We start from the raw sequence: 19,057 nt of genomic DNA, 5'->3' as shown, positions 1-19,057 counted from the left end.
CTGTGGAGGCCTTTGATTTAAAGTGCACACAAAATTGCAGAGGGGGGCACCCCATTCTTGGGGAGCATTTCCTGCAGGATGGCACCAGGGTACTCCCTCATTCTGGGAGTGGGGTACGTGATGCCACCCCTGGACCCTGCAGTCTTAGGCCCGTTCCCACACACACCCTGCCACAAAGGATCCCCTTGGGCTGACACGACACAGCTGGAAATACTCACAGTAGACCCTCCTACACACACCTTTCCCCAAAAGTAGAACCAAACTACCCCAGGCTCAGACTGTCACCTCCATCCTTAGATTTTTAAAGCTAAGCCTAGAAGCAGAAGCTCTCTGAAAGGCAGCTAACCCAGATCCCCAGCTCTTCCCTGCCTCTGTGCCTGACATGAGATTGCCGCGAAGGTGGCAGTTTCATCAGCGACCTGCCAGTGACCTGGCCAGCAGGTTCCTCCAGCAGGGGAGCAATTCACCGGAGCCTCCCCGGCTCCCACAGACCTGAAGCCTCCATCTCGCTGCATCCATAATGCACTTTAGATGCAGGGCCTGACAGGCCCGAGATAAAGAGGGAAGAGAATTGAATCAGTGTCCACTTTGGTCTTCAAAACATATCTGATTTGCCTGCCTGTGAATACTGATGACTTCATTTCCAACGCAGTGTTGCAAAACGCCTGTGTCTGCACGAACAGCCTTCTCAGGAAGACACCCGATTCTTCCTGACTGCCGGCCATGTATGAGACATTAATTCATTTTTTCATTCAACAAACATTCATTATACACCTGCCATTGCTAACTGCAGTACCAGGGGTGTGTGTATTGTGGTTGTGGCTTTTCCAACATCTGTGTCTTTTGTTCATGTCTATGTTTTCTGTTATATGCGTCATAACAGGACACATTGCTGCTTGGGTGATACCTACACTCCATTGGAATCACAACTTACGCTGGGGTGAGGCTTTAAAGCTAATCTGAGTCAAAAATCATACCTGAAAAATGCGTCAGTGCCAAAACAAGAAAATCAGTAACTGGATGTCTCATATCTCAATAAGCCAACACAGCCGTTTCCCACAGTATGCTTGAGCCCCTGGTGAAGCACGTGGCTTGTGTCTGGGGACCATGATGTGTGAACATGTAACTTCAGTCCCAGCGACACACCCAGGCCACGGCGTGGGCACACTACTGGAGGCCACACGCCTGAGACAGACCGCTCCTGATCTTGTCACTCCGTCAGGCACGCTCGGAGTGCATCGCACCGCTCGGACAGCTTAAGTGTTTACTCCCTCTTGCCTCCCCCATGCGCTCTTCTTACTCTCTCTCCCTTTCTCTCCCCCTCCCGTTCTCACCCCAACCTGTACTTAATTAAAATGCATATTAACTAAATGTAAACATGAGAGAACTCTTCCTGGTTTTCCTGGCACAGTCCAAGTTTTAAAATTAAGTTCTGTGTCCCAGGCAAACCAGGTCAGTTGGCCGCCTTAATACTACATGCTAGCTTGGTGACTTTGGGTAATTACTTAACCTCTGGGAGGCTCACTTTTCTTTTCTGTGAAATGGAGCTAATGAGACCAAGCACAGTTACTACTGGATTGGCCATAAAATAGCAGGTGCAAAGGCCCAAGCAGGTGTCTGGTGTGCAGCTGGGTGTACATGGAAGTTGTTGAGCTCCCTGCAAGGAGGGTGGCAGGTTCTAAGCAGTGCTGACCTCAGGCTGGAAACGCTCTGGGACGGCTCTGGCGGCTGCATTGTCCACCTCTGAGTGCAGTGGAACACAAACAAACGTTTACTCTCTTAGCTACTTTGCACGAACATAGTTTATCTTTAACGTTTGTGCCACCCCGTTAGACTTCTCATTAAAAGAAGAATTAGCTTCGTCCTTTTGTACCTCACCTATTTTTAAAGGGTTTAATCACTTTATTTTTTCTCACCTCCAGCCCTCCCTATTTTTAGTCTTTAACATTTTTGCTTCACCCTTAATGTCAGAGTTTTTTCAGTCCATTTTTTAAAAACCCTTATATCCCTGCTCTCTTGTTCTTTTAATTCTAATATTCAGAATTCTCTCTTCTGCTGCCTTCGGAAAAGCCTGCCTTTTCCTCTCGTTACTTTGTTGTTTCTCAGGATATCAGTGATTGAACTCGGGGTTTTGATGTAGGGTTTCCATCATCTCGCTTTACTTGTCAGCTGAGCCAGCTGAGCTCAACATGCCCACATCCTTTCTTTACTGTTTTCTCAGATTTTCACTGAAGTGTACAGTACTTTATTGCTCCGCTATTTTTTAAACTTCCTTGCATACTATTTATAATTCCTTTTTTCTAATTCAACATGTACTATTTATAAAGGGCAGGCAGGAAGCGTGGTCACAGGGCCGACAGCTGTGGGGAGGGCCCACAGCCCTGGCAGGGATGCTGGTGGTATTTTTTGTTCCTCGGTCTGGCTTGACAACCCCTCGGGTCCTCCCACCACTCTCTTCCCATTCTTCGCTGAGTCCTTAAGAAACCAGTTTCACCTGGGTCTTAACTCTGCCTCCTGCCACATTGCAAGAGATCTCCTTAAAGCTGAAGCCTGACCATGTTGCTTACCTGCTCAGATGCCCAAAAGCAATGGTAATGACCAGGACCACAATGTAGTCAACACACAGTGAGCAATGATTGTGTTACAGGCCTTTTGGTAATTGCTTTCATCAATTATCCAACAGTACTTTTGGAAAATATTTCTGTTTTGCAGGGGAAGAAACTTGAGGGCCAGATAAATGAACTGGGCCATGACGAGTAAATGGCATTAGTGGGAGCCCAGATCTGTAATCATTGGACTAGACTGCAAAGCTCCACAGAGCTCAGCAGACCAAACTATGTAGTATCTGCCCTCCTAGTGAGATGAATGACTTGCTTTGGTCACCTTGGGGTAAATCTTAGAGATGGGATTTCAGGCCCATTCTGTCTGATTCCAGAGTTTGCCCACTAATCCCCCTTCTACTGTTTCCTGCATAGTAACTAATAGACATAAACATTCTTTGTAAAATAGCATAAATAAGGAAGATTTTAATACTTTAAGGCCCTCTAGGATATTTCATAGCCTGGAGGAAAAAAACCTGTAATGCATCATTTATGAAAGAAATAAAAGATAGATATTATACCATAGACTAGCACTGGCAGGGGAGATTGCTTTATATTAAAATATATATCCAGCAATTATTGGTTATCTGCTAGACACATTCATATATATTCACATGTATACTACATAAATAGATAGACATACATGTACATTACTTCTATGAGGCAAAGATTGATTCCCATTGTTCAGATGAGAAGTCTGAGGCTCAAGAAAGCATGAAATAACTTCCCTAAGGTCAGATGCCTAGTAAATGGTGGAACTGAGGGATGCAAAACCAGATCTCCAGTTACAGAATTTCCATCACCAGGTAGGTGCAAAGGCCTTCGGTGGGTGGCTGCCCCACTCACTTTGCCAGGACCCCAAAGAACCTGAGCGCCCCCAAGGGGTGTGGAGAGCATCACATCCTCCCTATATTTCCCTCATTCTCCAATGTTCAGGCTCCCCTCCTTGTGCAGACCCTCCCTCTGCCCAGTGCGCAGCCGCTAATTCTCAAGTGTGGACCCGGTGAGGGCAGACCTGAGCCCAAAAGCAGAGAGGCCCAAACACGGGCATTTCTCCCCTTGTAAGGATGACTCGCCAAGAGCCCAGGATTTGGGGGTAAGACTCCAGCCAGAGACTTTGGTCCTAGGAGTTGGGTGACAGCACTGGCAACGTAAAGCAGTAGGCAAATGTGTTGTCTTCTCTTCAGTTAGGAACATCGGGATTTGGATGCTGCCTGGAGGATCTGAGAGCACCAAGGTTAAACACTATAGTGCCAACAACTAATGCCCTCCCTGCTTCTTACTACTCTCTTCCCCTTCTCTTCACCTGATTCCCAGCCCTTTAAAAAGCAAAACCTTCAGCTGGTGAAGAGAAGTGAGGATGAGTGAGGGGAGGGGGGATGAGTGAGGGGAGGAGAGGGGAAGATGAGTGAGGGGAGGGGAGGGGGGTGAGTGAGGGGAGGGGAGGGGGGATGAGTGAGGGGAGGAGGGGGGATGAGTGAGGGGAGGGGAGGGGGGGATGAGTGAGGAGAGGGGGGATGAGTGAGGGGAGGGGAGGGGGGATGAGTGAGGGGAGGGGGGATGAGTGAGGAGGGGAGGGGGGATGAGTGAGGGGAGGGGGGATGAGTGAGGAGGGGAGGGGGGATGAGTGAGGAGGGGAGGGGGGATGAGTGAGGGGGGATGAGTGAGGGGAGGGGGGATGAGTGAGGGGAGGGGAGGGGGGATGAGTGAGGGGAGGGGGGATGAGTGAGGGGAGGGGAGGGGGGATGAGTGAGGGGAGGGGGGGATGAGTGAGGAGGGGAGGGGGGATGAGTGAGGGGAGGGGGATGAGTGAGGGGAGGGGGGATGAGTGAGGAGGGGAGGGGGGATGAGTGAGGGGGGGGATGAGTGAGGGGAGGGGGGATGAGTGAGGGGAGGGCAGGGGGGATGAGTGTGGGGGAAGGGAGGCCCCCTGCCTTGCTTCCCGTTTCCAATCGAGGTTCAAATCCACGGTTGAAGATGGGGAAGCTTTACATTCGGTGGAGTGGCTGCTCTGAGAAGATGCCACCTACCCCAAGACCCGAAGGCTGAGCATGGTTCTGTTAACCGTCTACTAAGCCTTTGGATTATTTCCTCAAGATTCACCTGGGGGATGTTCGTGTGTTTCCTCTCTGCCCCCAAACAGCTCCTCTTGAGCCGCTGACCAGGTGTGCGCCCTTTGCAGGTGGTGGCCCAGGCGGTGCTGTTCATGTGCATGAACACGGCGGGGATCTCCATCAGCTACCTGTCGGACCGGGCCCAGCGCCAGGCCTTCCTGGAGACGCGGCGGTGCGTGGAGGCCCGGCTGCGCCTGGAGACGGAAAACCAGAGACAGGTACGGCGCCCGCGGCTCGCCCTCCTGCCCGGGGCTCAGCCACGCAGGGCTCTCTCCTCCCAGACACATGCTCACTTGCACGGGTCCCCCAAAGTCTGTCCTGGGGCCCCAGAGTCTAAGCTAGTCCTGTTAGATTCTCCACACTCAAATAATTATCACCAGCAAGAAAGACAATGACTCTAGTCTCAAGGTGATTTCGGTTCTCGTCTTTGACCCTCCTTTTTTGAAACTGTAAATTGTTATTTCAAAGAAAATATTTTACTACTGAGAAATTCAAATGATAGTAAGGTCATAGGAGAATCCTGTACACGTGGGGTTCCCATACCTCATCCTGGTTTTCAGAAAAGGCGGCGAACATGATAAATTTTATGGAACATGATGGGGGCCCCAGGACAAGGGGACAGGGAGGGAAAGCCGGTCAGGTCAGCACAGGAGCCACGCGTTCCAGGTTGAAGAAGTTAAAGTGAAGGAGTTCCTTGGGTGGGTGCTACAAGAATCTTAAAAATAGCTTTAGTCTCAAATTATATGTTTCACCAAAATAAAATTAGCTTCCAAAGAATAAAGATTTCCCTATTAAAATTATTCATCCATTAAAAATTTGTGAATGTTTTCGCCTCTGAAAGCAGTTTCCAGAGAGGAATAACAGATACGTATTGAAAATTGGTTAGAGAACCAACATGTTTTACGTGCAACATGTTTATATACCCTTGGGAGTTCTGTTCTCAATGGATATATTCTACCATACTCTGCTCTTTTTTTTTTTAAGTAGTCTATGGATACATGTTATTTTAAGCCTTATGCAATAATAGCTTGAGAAATTATAAAGAAATAGCTGCAAAAAATGCAACATTTTCTTCATCTTAATTTGATCAAATCATCAGTAAAATGTGGGTTTTGAAATGAGAGAAGCCCGGCCTGTGGGATAATGGATGAGGCGGGCGGGCCGGGCACAACCTGCCAAGACTCAGCTCCCACCGCCATATGTTACTGCCGAGGGCGCGGAGGAAGTGACTGAATGGCCAGCTCCTCCGTGGACTTCTCGAGATTCAGAATTAGGAAATTTCTAAATTCATGTCTAAAATCATCATGGAACCGCATAACAGATTTATTGTAGTTGCCCTGAGTAACCCTGTACAATGATTTAGAGAAATAACTTTGAGAAAGAAATCACCTTGTACACCACACAGGAGTGTCTCCGGGGACTCTATGATGGGTTCCTCTGCAAAACAGAGCACTTGCCAGACGGACACGTCACTCTTTCCATGGGACCTATGCCAATTCAGAGAATGCGGCCGTATTAATAATTTATTCAGCTCTTCTTGATGCTCTGTCACAACCGGCACTGCAACTGTGGGTGAGTTGTCTGTGCAACTCAGCCTTTTATTTACTGTTTGTGACATGTTGGAGGCATGATTGCCGTATTATACCCATAAGACGTCTCTCCCATCCTTCAGGGGGAGTGTCTTGGACTTACAGTGATGTAGAAATCTAACATCCTCTATCCTCTCTAATCTTTATCTTTTTAACTTGGTGAAAAGAGGTAGAAAGTAATATACAAAAGTGAGAACAAGGGTGGACCAAAATGCAAGGACAAGCACACTAGAGTTCACGCCACAGCTATCTTATCCTAGTTGGGCCGCCCAAGCCCCTGAACTTTCAGCCCTACATCCCGCACCCACAAGTGGGGTGATGTCTCTCTTTCCAATATTGTGTTCGCCTCAAATGAGATAATGTATATAAAGCAAAATAAAATTACGTCCGCCTCGTTATAAGAAAAGGTTATATTTTGGTGGAAGATCCCTTGTTCCGAGGATTAAGTAGATTACCCCTGGTTTTGTGACAGTCCTGTGCTCACAAGGACGATGAAGTATTCCTGGTGTCCTGGCCGCCCCCTCCCTCAGCAGCAGCATCTCAGCAGTTGGCTTGGTATCGCTCAAAGCTGAAGCCACTTTCCATTGACACTTGATCTCTGTTTCAGGTTCCCGTTATCCCTGAGAACATCCTCAGGGGGGGATGGGCAGAGAAGGTTTTCACATGATATGCCCAGGATTTGAAATCTTTGCGTAGTTATTTACCATCTTAGAGTGAGCTGAGCAAGCTCTGAGTCTTAGTTTCTCCATCTGCAGCGTGGAGATAACAGTACCCTTTCCAAAGAGTTCGACAGTGGTTGGAAATATTGTGTGTAAGGGCCCTTGCAGCTCACTGAAGAGTTACTATTAGCATGATTGTGCACAATGATTTTTGAATTGATTTTGGAGAGAGGAAGGGGGGAGAGAGAGAGAAATATTGATGTGAGAGAGAAACATCTATCCGTTGCCTCCTGTACTGCTCTCACTTGGGATCGAACCCACAACCCCCACTTACCTCTTATTAAAGCTAATTATAGTAGCATAACTGTTAGAAATTTTATACTGTGTGAAGGAGACACTGTCCCAAGGGCCTAAGTGACATCAGATCCTTTTTCCTTGGAAAATGATTCCTAAGGAGACTAAGTGGCATTTTTTAAACACTTCTAAATGCAGAAGCAAATGTTTGGAAAAACATTCCACAGAAATGTTCAAGTTTTGTGCAATTTTTCAAGCACTGGCTTTACCTCGTGATAGGATACAAAGGAAATATTTAAATGACTTAATATGTTTATGAATTAATTTATCTGCTGAGAGTCTATTGTGTGCCATGAGCTTGTTGGACACTGAGAGTAAAATGGCCACTAGCCATTGGTTCCTGGCCTTGGAGAGTTTACCAGGTATAGAAAGAGATGGACGACCATGCAGACACCTATGGGAATGGCCTACGGGTCAGGCCTAAACTGGAGGCGGACGGGAGCCTACCTAAAAGAAAAATACCTGAGTTGATACGTGAGTAGGATTTAGCTCATGAAGAGGTGAAGAGTTCGGCATAAAGGTCAAAAAACACATGCGAACATCCTGAAGGAAGGAAAGACATAGTTTGTTGGGGCAATTGTGAACATCCCCATAACTCACTCCTACACTTCAGTTACTCACCCACCCACCCATTTACGTCGGAGTGGCTACAGAGACCACAAAGACTCAGTCTCTCCTCTGGGCTGGGCCTGGAGGCTGAGTAGAACTTTGCTGGGAGAGATGGAAGAAAGAATTAGCAAATATACTGATGTTAAGATATACACGATGTGACGAAGCACAACATTGGGATACCGTCTAGCAACCGTGTGTACTTTCTTCAATGGCATACCACTGCACTTTTCCATTCAATGAAAAAAATATTTATTGAGTGTTAACTACCAGGCATTGTTCAAAGTATTGTATATACCAAAATAAAGAAAATCTGTTATGGATCTCTATTACAGCATGCCCCCTGGATCTCAGCCACCGCATGCCTGTTTGTTAGGGTGAACTGTGAGCCCCCAAGAGTCACCCATAACTCATTCTTCTCTATAGCCCGCCCAGCAGTCCCTGAAAACCAGCGTGGAATATGTGGTTATGAAAGACTGAGATTGTCAATTTTAATAATGGTTACTAATTGCTTTTCCAAAGAAAAGTCGCCAAGCCATAGCTGGAGGAAACATGGCCCATGAGCCATGCTGCCTTTTGCTTGGCAGCTCCCACAGCACGATGAGATGCTTGGCGTCCTGGGTAACAGGCTTTTTCCTTGGATAACCTGAGGTTGCATGCATGGTTCTTAAGGCCAAGAGCAAGCAGGCAGGAGAGACCAGCAAATGTTAAAACGCTTCGCTCCATGTCTCTTCTGGAGTAGAGACAAAGCTCCTTGAAGATCGCTCTCTACTTACAGCGTCTCCTTCCCCTCCCGTAGTAGCTAGTACAATGCCAGACAGAAACTATTGAATGGTCCCAAAGGTGGACATTTTTATTTAGGCGATTGGCTTCAAGAACTTGAGCACATCCTGGCCCTGCAGAGAGGCAAGGACTTTCTTCTATTTTTTTAAAACAATTCTATCACCAATTATAACGAGCACAGAGCATATTAAACATCTTTTGTCTGGTCTCTCAGTCCCCAGCTTCTCTTCCTCAATGTGTTCTCCATCCCAAAAGCCTGGTCTGGTTCAGAGCCAGTAGAAGTAGGGCTTAAAAGTAAAACCTTCAATGCCTAGAAGGCCTGGATTCCAATCCCACTTCCTGTGCTTCCTGGCTGTGGGAATTTAGGCAAACTATTCCCTCTAGAGACCTTGCTTTTGTAGGTATGACAGGCACATGGTGAGTATTCCTTTCTCCAAATGGTGAGAATTAAGGATTAAGGGTGAACAATGCTTAGCCCAGGGCAGAGGGTGTGTTCAAGGCATAAAGAGGATGGGGTGACGACTTTGACACTGATGTCACTCCTCTCTGCTGGAAAACCCTTCAGTGGCCGCATTCCCTTCAAGATAAAGTCCAAATCCCCAAGCATGGCCCAACAGGCCCTCCGGGACCTAGTCTCTGTCCTCTGTCCCCAATTCTTCTTCACCACCTTGCCACTCACACCAAACGATCATCAGCTTTCTGAACTGCTATGTCACTACCCTGTGCTGTGTGGTTCATTCAGCCCGAGAAGCCTCCCTCCCTCCCTCCTGATGTCTCTACTCTGAGCATTCTGCTCCAGCATCTCTTTCTCCATGAGTCTTTCTTCCCCCCGGGTTGAGTTGAAACGCTATCCTTGTGCTTCCAGAATGCCTTAAAGTTAACTCTATTATAAAACCATTTAGAACATTTACTAGTCTGCCTTTCTCTTTCCTTGGCCAATAAGGACTACTTGCAGGCAGCTCCTTCTGTGTGATTTATCTGATTCCCTGGTATTTACTGAGCACAATGGCTGGAATATAAGATCTTCTGATTGATGTTTATTTAACTGAGTTTTATTGAATTCAAACTTTGGTTCCTGGCTTCGCTTCTATCTCCATGATGGTCATGTTGAAATAATTCTGTGTAAAATAATTCTCCTGTGCCCATTGTGACCCCCATGAGAAATGTGATAGAAGGAGGACTCTTATCCAATTCAGCAGAGACTGGGACAGGCTGAGCATGTGTCCTACACAGACCTGCTAGGGGAATTTTCCATCTGGAAGCCACATCTTGGAACATCTCTCTTTGGGGAGTTAGATTCTAATTATTGTAGCTTTTGTAATTCCTCTGCTCCTCCCAAACGATCCAAATGGCCCATATTTATTTTAAATATTTAAATGAATTAATTGTTTTCCTTTTAGCTTTGAGAATTGCTGAAACCTACTTATGGTAATCATGGCATTTCGGGGTGTCTTGGAAGCTCAGGGACACTGGAATAAAGTTTCCGATGATGCCATATGTTGCAGCAGCAGGAAGGTTTATTATTAAATGCAGCAGATGTTGTGGCTGTGTTAAAGCAATTCTGTTTAACTTGAACATCTTTGTTAGACAATATTGATGTAAGTTAGTGATTCGGACAATAGATTGGGTGAGAAAGTTGAGTTTCCTACTGAGTTCCAAATTGGTTGGTTTGGTTAAAATAACTGTTAAAGGCTAGTAAGGTAGAGCCTTGTCATTCACTCATTCTTCACTCACTCATTCATTCATTCCTTTACTCAAGGAAGAGTCAATTCCAGTTGACCTGAAAGTGGCAGAATCTCAGAAAAATTGTTTTTTGTTCCAGGTCAATGGGTATCCTCATAATCCAAAACACCTTTTGAGCCTCATACCATCAAGCCATCTTTCCACTTTTCTCCATCTCTTACATTGGAGACTACCCATGTACCATCTGTCATGTTCATCTTTATCTATTATAAATATATTTTATGTAACTATCCTCTAGTTTGTACTGGAATTTCTCGTATGGGCCAGTGTCCTAAGCATGCTTATCACCTAATACACTCTCCTGCCATTGCTTATGTTTTTCTCCCTACGTGGTCTAACACTCCTTTCACCCCCTAAACCTTAACCACTCTTCAAAGCTCAGCTCAAATGTCACCTCTTCTGCAAAGACCCTCTCTGTTTCCCCCAGCTGTGACCTCTGTTTCATTCGTATATTGCTTTATAAAATGATCCCTTTCTACATCCTGCTGTGCTCTTTCTTTATTTTTCCTTCTATGTGATAAACTGTGGATCCAGAAGTGGAGAAACCCAAGCTGGGAAGAAAAGCAGAGACAATGACTATGCAGTGAGTGCTATGATTGTGTTTCCCAAATACTCTTTCAGTCAAAAAATATTTGCGAGTGAATAGATTTGGGAAGCACTCTCCTCTTGGGATCTGATTTCTGGGGTCCTTGTCTTCCAAAACTAGGAGTCCAATCTCTTCTTATGAGTTAACAACTTTGTTGAACTCTCTCCACTTACCAGTCGGACTTCATCGTTTATCATTCCTTTACATAAGTGACTTCGGTCTAGGTAGAATACTGCCTAAGCAAATTAAAAGTAATTTCACCTGGAGGCATTTTGAGCATCACATTCCTGCAAGCATCTCTGCCCCTATGCTTTATTTCCTTCAGAGCCTCATTTCATTACTGTCCACAGTTTTGCTTTCACTTCTTTCAGGCATTTTGGGGAACAAAAGTAAAATATGATGGGAATAGTCTACATCTGTGTTATCTAGAAACCACAAACCACATGTGACTATTGAACAGCACATGAAATGTGGTTAGTGTGATTGAGGAATTGGTTTTTAATTTCAATTCATTTACATTTAAGTTAGCCATTAAATAACCATTTTTGTCTCTTGTCTCTCTTGGTGATTTATCGTGACTCAACCTCTGCTTCTGGGTTCTTCCCATGTCAGGGTCTCTAACACCATGTTCTCCTCTGAGCTCCAGATGCCCGTCATCAGCCTCCTGCTGGACAGCTTCACGTGCATGTCCCACTGGCATCGCTGGTTCAGCCCGTTCACGATCCTCTCGCCCCCTCAGACCTGCTCCCTTTCCACAGGACACCTCGCTGCGCCTGACCCACCCGCCTCCGCCGCGGTGCCGCTTCCTGTTGGTGGTGCCTCCACCGTTTGTGTACTAACTGTTCCTATCTTCTTTTTTCTAATACTGTTTAAGCCCTCCCACGAAATCGCTTTCTGCCTGCTGCTAACCAGCTTCTAACTAGTGTAAACCACTTTAACCACCTGGAGTCAGCCTTAAAATCCTGCTTGAAAAAGAAGCTGTTGTTTGCTTTGTCCAATTTTCTTTATGAAATAGGAGATTTTATGGACCTATGAAACCTCATGAAAATGTACAGAGCATGAGCCCCTGTTTTCTCCCCATCTGATCTTGTCCCTCTCTCTTACAGAGAGTAGGCCTCCTGTGTACTATATTCATTGCCCCCCTAGCCTTTTTGTGGGGTAAGAATGTGGATCCTCGCCTCCAGCAGGGAGCCCGCTGTGCAGTGAGCCCACAGTGGCCCAGCTGCTCTCTCTCTGGCTGGAGAGCTGTAGCCGATATAAAAAGAAGGCCAGGAAGCCCATGATCACTCACTGTGCAGCCACAGCCCCCTTCCCTTTGCCAGTACTAGAGTGGCTGGTCTTGATTCTATGTGCCTCCTCTATCTATTTCTCAGAGGATTCACTTGGGAGGTGAAGCATGTAGCTAAATCAAACCTCAAAACTCCAACAGAGTGTAACGCCTGTCAAGACCATCTCTTTAGTGCCCAATTTTTACTAAATAAGACCTCACACTAAAGCCTTCCACGGATGGCTACTGATTGTAGAATACGAGCCAATCCTGTCATTCTACATTGCAGCCCTTCCCCTACCCAGCTCCAGCCAGACTTTTCAGCCACGTGGCTGACTACCTCCATCCTTGTGCAGCGAGACCAGCAAACACCTCCACCCAGGCCAGCAAACAGGCCCCACACTTCTGTGCCTTTAATTTTTTGCTAGTCGTTCGGTGCTTGCCCTCCAGATCCAGTCTCTATTCTTCTCTGCCTTTCTCTGTGCCCCGGGAAGCTAACTTCCATGGCTACATAGGTCATCACCCTCTAGCTTCTGGTTGGGTTTGGCCAAGGGAGGCACTGGATGGAAGGGCAAAGAGGTCAATGGATTGATCTCCCCATCTCCCAGCCTGCCAGGCTGTGCAACAGCAGTGGCTGCTTGTACCAAAGGCCATAGCGTCTATCACCCACAGGTATAAGATTGCAAGGCTCCAGGGATGTTTGTAGATCCACTCTTCCTAGCCTTTCTGTGCTTTACCATCCATTGTTGGGTTTCTTAAATCTTCACTGAGCTGTCTTCCATTCTCCTTTTGACGTACCAGTTGTGTTTTGCTAGGACCCTGAATTACATGCTCCTATTGTTCCATTTGTATGAGAGGCTCTGCTCCCATCTCTCTCCATTGTATCTGTGAGGCAGTTTAGTAGACCAGAAAGACTAGGAGTCAGAAAAATTCTGTTCTGCCCAGTGTAACAGCTACTGGCCACATGTGGGTATTGAGCACTTGAAATGTGCCTCGTCTAAATTGAAATGTGCTGTGAAAATAAAATACACACCAGACTGAAGACATTACACACACAAAAAGGTATGCAAAATCTCTCCTTTTTATATAGTGGTTACATGTTGTTTACTCATGAAAATGGCAATATTTTGGGTGTGACCCTAGGTGCTTGTCCCATTTCAGTTTCCAACTTGCTGGTGTGACTCTTAACAAGTTATTGGACCTCTGGAAGTGAGTTTCCTCATCTCTCAACTAGAAATGGTCATTCTTGTCCTCACTCATGGAGGTGTTCTGAGAGACAAGTACCATCATGCCTGAAAAAAAGTGTTTTCTCAACTGTAAAGAACTCTACAAATGTTAAGGCTATTTCTGCAAAAATCTCACAAACGCCCCAATCTGATGCTCAGATGTCCCTCCTCCAGGAAGCCTCCTCTCCCGTTTCCAGTCAAGAGCTATTTCTTTCTCCTTGGCTCTCAGAAACTGTTGGTTAAAGCGGTCTTTCACACTCTGCTTAGTATTGTGGTTGGCACTGTGACTCCCTTTAATTGCTGGTAAGATTTAAAGCAGTGAGCAGAGGCCTAGTGTTAATGGCCTGTGACCCTCTTGTAGCAGCTGACTTCACCCAAAGGATTGTGTGTACCCCGTGTGGGTGCACCGCCAACTCTTGCATGCCATCTGCCTGCCTGGCTCTCTGCAGTGTTTCCTGCCCACTAGTTGCATTTGCTGGCCTGGTGGGAGGAGTGAGAGCTTTGTAGAAAAACAGCCTGGACTGGATTGCTAACCTGACACCTGGGTGACCTTGGGTGTGTCACTTAAACTCTTGATCCAGGGGCTATCCAGGACACTTGGTTGATGTCCCTTCATTATTTAGGACTGAACTAAGTCATCAAAATCCAGTCAAAATTCCACATTTACTTTTTTTCTCGGAGCTCTCTGCAGAGCTCCAATAGTAACAAATGTATTATCACTATCAGTCAGGTGGCTGCAATATGTAGTGTAGACCAAGCCCTGAGTTAGGTGCCAGAAATGAAAGTTAGATGAGACTTTTTTCATAATAAACTGGAGTTTGGCAAGTTTTGCCCTTCCAACTTATAGCTGTATGTGGCATGTCTCATGTCTCTCCATTAGAGTGAAAGATTCTTGCTCAATAGAGGACTCAGTATTTTCCCCCCACAATATCTAGCGTGGTATGAGACATTCAATAACATTGTATCAAATGAATGAAATAATGATTGGGTTAAGGGGCCTTTCCCACAAGGCCCCTTCCCCAAATATGAGAGTATTATTGACAAATATGGAAGAAGAATTTCCCTTCCCTCCTTAGTCAGTGGGATGCTGGATTTGCAGAGGTTTTCATTTACAACAGAGGATGTTCCTATTGACTCTTCATCAACTTCTCTTTCATCATTCCCATTGTCCAAAACAATTTGCAGTTAGCTCTGTGGGAACCTCCTCTCTTATACATGAATCACTAAGATGTAAATATTTCATCTTCACACCTCCTCACTTTCCAACTGTCCAAAGCATTTTATTTCTCACATCCATTGTCCTGGTATCTCTCCGGGAAATGCAAGAGACAGGTGGTGCCCTGAGCAGACTTCTATCATAATGCGTTAATATTTCATTACAGTCATTTTTCGGTCATTTCTCAGCCGACTAGACTGCATGCACGGTGAAGGCAGAAGTGACACGTATCCCCCGTTCTGCCCAGTGCAGAGTGCGATGCCTGCTGCTGACTCGTTTCTTGCTAAATAAGTTTATCGGAAGTATGAATGGGTAGTGGTGATGACCCACCGCAGGTTACACAAAGACTTGGGAAAGATTGTGACATGAGAGTCAGCCCCAGCTGACCCACGGCACCCAAGAAAAGAAGGAACCCTAAATCAGCCACCATGGCACAGAGGCTGGAGCATACGACTCACTAATGGATACAGATGCCCAGGGTCACATCCAGGCACTGCCATTTGCTCTGTGTCTTTAGGGCAACTCCCTAACTTCTCTATGCCTCAGTTTCCACTTCTGTGAATTATCAACAATAAACATATATACCTCATGCATTGTCGTGAGAACTAAATGAGAAGGGTCATGTACAGGGCTTGACACACAGTAAGTGCCCAGTAATACCTGTTGTCGGTAGTAGGGTTGTCAATATAACTGCTGCTCTTTCTTAAACATTTGCTTTGATCATGAACTAATACCTTCCACAGGAAAAAAAACAAAACCCTCAGCTTACCAGAGACTGAGTTGATTTTAAATACATACAAGGAGAAACAAATTGAGGTGTTTGGAGTATGAAAAGATGGGAAAATCAAAGGCAACCGAATTGCACCTTACGTTGAAAGGGTAGCTGGTGTTTGTCGGTTGAAATAATAAAAGAGAGAACTAATAAATGAGTATTGCTTGTATTTTCCTGGTTAGCCATACTGATTATGTGATTTTCTGCTATTCAAATGTAAATGAGAAGTGCTCGATAATTGTTCTTCTCACAAGCAGAAAATTGACGTAATTAAACATTGGCCTGAAAAGTGATGATTCAACTCCTTAGCCATTGCTTTCATAGGCAGGGCGGAGGGGGCCGCAGAGACCACATGCCCACACCTGACCGTGGTGCTTTCTCCAGGCACTTTGTACAGGCGGACGGTGAAGGGGCCGCCAGCCACCCCGCCCCCACCGCGGCCTGCAGCCCCTGACCCAGCTTCCTTTGGGGATCTCTGGCCTGGACACTCATGCCTTCTGAGGCGCAGCAGAAGCAGGATACCTGGCTGGGTGTCCTGAGTGAATGCATAGTTGGCCTTGAGCAAATTACTTCTCCGAGTCTCAGATTCTCTGGCTGAAAATCATTTTACTAACCCCTCCCTCCCAGGATTCTTTTGACCATTCAATGGGTTAGAACATATGAAGGTAATTTTTAACGGTTCACACACTACAGATGTAAGGCGTTGCTATTTTTATTACTCTTTGAAGTGTTGTATTTGAGGGGGATGCACAAAATCCTGATAATGCTGCAAGCCAGGGAATCATCTGAATTGTAATCCACCTCCAAATTCAAGCTACTTTAATTGCTGTTCACATACGATGTTCTCGAATAAATATGAAAAGCTCTGCTCCATGTCAGGATAAAACATAAATTCAATGTTTTAAAATTTTCAATGGATGAGTGTAAAAAAACACTTACAAGTTAATTTTTTAAAAAGATACCAGAGTAGCATTCTAAAACGTGTTGTGGCATAATTATAACCAGGTATCTATGGAAACAGCCCATATTAATACTTGAAAGAGGCGACACTTTGCTTTATCTGTCCACAGGCAGCCACAGGCCAGGTGGTCCTCCAAGGTGCAGGCACCATCCAGCATTTACAATAATGAGGACAGTTGGGCTGCTCAGATACAGACTTAGGGAAGCTGGTGGAGTTTAAGCGCCAGGGTCCCTCCTTCCAAGGTCTTCCAAGGGGCCCTGGTAAGTACATAGTTATGGTTTGTGATGTTTTTCTTAAAGAGATTCCCTCCAACCTATTTCAGTCTCCGAACCACAGAACCTGCACCAGGCCCTTGCCCCGCCCCCCCGGAATAGAGAGAATGTTCCCTCCCCCACCACGCCTCAGGACCTAAGCCTCCACCTTGTAAATACCCAAGTGGTTATCCGCTTTCGGACATGGATGGCAATTTGAAAATTTGTGTGTTCTTTTAATCTGTCCAAATAGTCTTGGAAAAACAGAAGCAAAATTTACAATCTAGAGGTATTTTCCACACTGGGGTTTGTAATTATCCAAAATACATGTGCTTTTTTTTTTTCTTTTTCTTTTTTTTAGCATATTGAAGCAGTACTTGGTAGCTTTTATAACCTTACTCCTGTCCGTCATCACAGATGACAGTATTAGTATGACAGATTTTGAAGTTACCTTGGTATGAAAAGAATTTATCAGAGTTAAGGGAAATGCAGCTCACAACTGTCCAAAAGCAAATCTGTCTGTGACTTCTGATTTTTCTCATGTGAGAATTTCACTGGAAAATTTACTTCTGAGAAAATTCCTACGGTGCTTATAAGCAATGTATTTGTTGCGTTGGCAGTGGAGTCAGATAGGCCTGGCCTGGCTTTGAAGCCAGCTTTGCACACCATCAGCCCTATAAACTTGGGCAAAGGGTGCAACTGGATGTGCCTTGGTTTTCTCATATATTAAATTGAAATAACCCAAACTGCCTCACTGAATCATTGTGAAACCTATTTGAAGTCAATGTTGTGTGTGACTGAGGGACAGGCACCACCAGGCCTCACTTCCCCACCCTCTCCTATGTCACTCTTAGTGTCCCCAAAGTGCCAGGGTCTTTCCTCTAGGACAGAGCTTATTGAATTAAGCCATAGGGATGCTCCCATGTCCGCATCCCCCACAGTCTGGGTGTTCTCTGGGGCTGGAGTCTTAATCAGCACTAGGAGCACCCTCAGAGCTTGGCACACATCAGACGCGCTTAATGTTTATTGAAGGAAATTGAATTGAGTAGTCAAACAGAACCAAATGTGCGTGCTCTCTTGCTGTGTAATGGAGTAGGAGAGAGATGTGTGCTTTGACGACTGCAAGTATGTAGTCAGAAGGACGTCCAGGGCACACAGATTTCTGGGGGCCTGATGAATTTTAGAAAGGATTTTTGAGTGTTGATGAAATTATAAAATGTCTTCCTGGCCCCCTCACTCCTGCCACCATGGGACAAGAGGACTTGTCTTGTCCATTGGCCTTGGAGGTGGGTTAAATCCTCTCTTGGGACATCAGTGTTTCTCTTGTAGACTCTATGGACCAGCTTCTCATTCACTGTGAAGGACAGAGACCAGGAAACCACAACTGCCACAGCTGTGCCCTCCAGAGCTGTGCCGCCTTCTGGGCCCACCGGCAAAATATAGACAGTAGGCACCTTCTGAACAGGCACAAATCCTGTGACTGGACATCAGGAGGCTGCTGTTTAAAAACCCAGTATCTCTATAACCATGATGCCAGCAACAAAAAGTAGAAGTAGCTGGAAAACAACCTCCGTCTGACCCCACATTCTAAACCTTGCAGGAGTGCATGCATCTGATTGTCAAAACTCAAAACATTCAGAGCTTCAGGATTTGGGCAAATGCAGTCATTAGCTTTCTAACTCCTTTAATTCAGAAAGGGATACCCATCGCCTTTTTACTTTTTCCATTGTAATTCCCAGTGAGAAGTACATTTTACTTGGACACAGAGGCATATATATGTAAAAACAAGAAAATATCCAGGAAACAATATTTACCTTTATAGTTGTTGGATTCCGATGTTTTCTGTTTTTATCAATTTTATTTTTCAATGCTGTATATGAGCCACTAAATTGAATTTCAGGCCCGCGAATGTGTTATAAGGCCCAGTGTTGAAAATGCTGCTACATTAGACTGGAGGGGAAGGACGTTGACTGCTGGTCCACCACACCCGCCACCCTCCTTCTGTGCCCATTCCAGCTGGGTCTCAGCGCCCTCTAGTCTCTCCGGCAAGAGCCTTGGGCTTGTGAGTAATTCTGATTCCGGGACCCCACGAGGAAGCATCCCAGGTGTGCGTGTGTCCCTCCTCTGAGACAGTAGCCACCACTTGTTATAATAAAGAATGGTGATGGGGTGTGGAGAACCTATCAACGGACAATGAACCAGAAAAATGAATAGCACTGTGATGAACAGGGCACTGTCTCTATTTACAGACAGGGGGCAGCTTTGGAAGTACTTGGCGTACATGTATCATCAAGAGTTTCCGAAAGGGCACTGGCTTTGGTACCAAA

At 45.7% G+C, this 19,057-nt stretch overlaps 1 protein-coding gene across 2 annotated transcripts in view; it reads left to right on the top strand.

The window, feature by feature from the left end:
- ADCY8 (adenylate cyclase 8) overlaps window positions 1–19,057 on the top strand; it is a 155,751-nt gene that overhangs the window by 22,233 nt on the left and 114,461 nt on the right. For both annotated transcript variants that reach the window (XM_016215999.2, XM_087825204.1), the window contains exon 2: window positions 4,783–4,932. In XM_016215999.2, coding sequence (XP_016071485.2) covers window positions 4,783–4,932 — 150 coding nt within the window. The remainder of the gene's footprint in view (window positions 1–4,782; window positions 4,933–19,057) is intronic.

This window comes from Miniopterus natalensis, chromosome 16, assembly GCF_054644295.1.
Source record: "Miniopterus natalensis isolate mMinNat1 chromosome 16, mMinNat1.hap1, whole genome shotgun sequence".
In the NCBI taxonomy this organism is placed as follows: domain Eukaryota; kingdom Metazoa; phylum Chordata; class Mammalia; order Chiroptera; family Miniopteridae; genus Miniopterus; species Miniopterus natalensis.
This window is presented reverse-complemented; position numbering and strand designations above follow the sequence as displayed.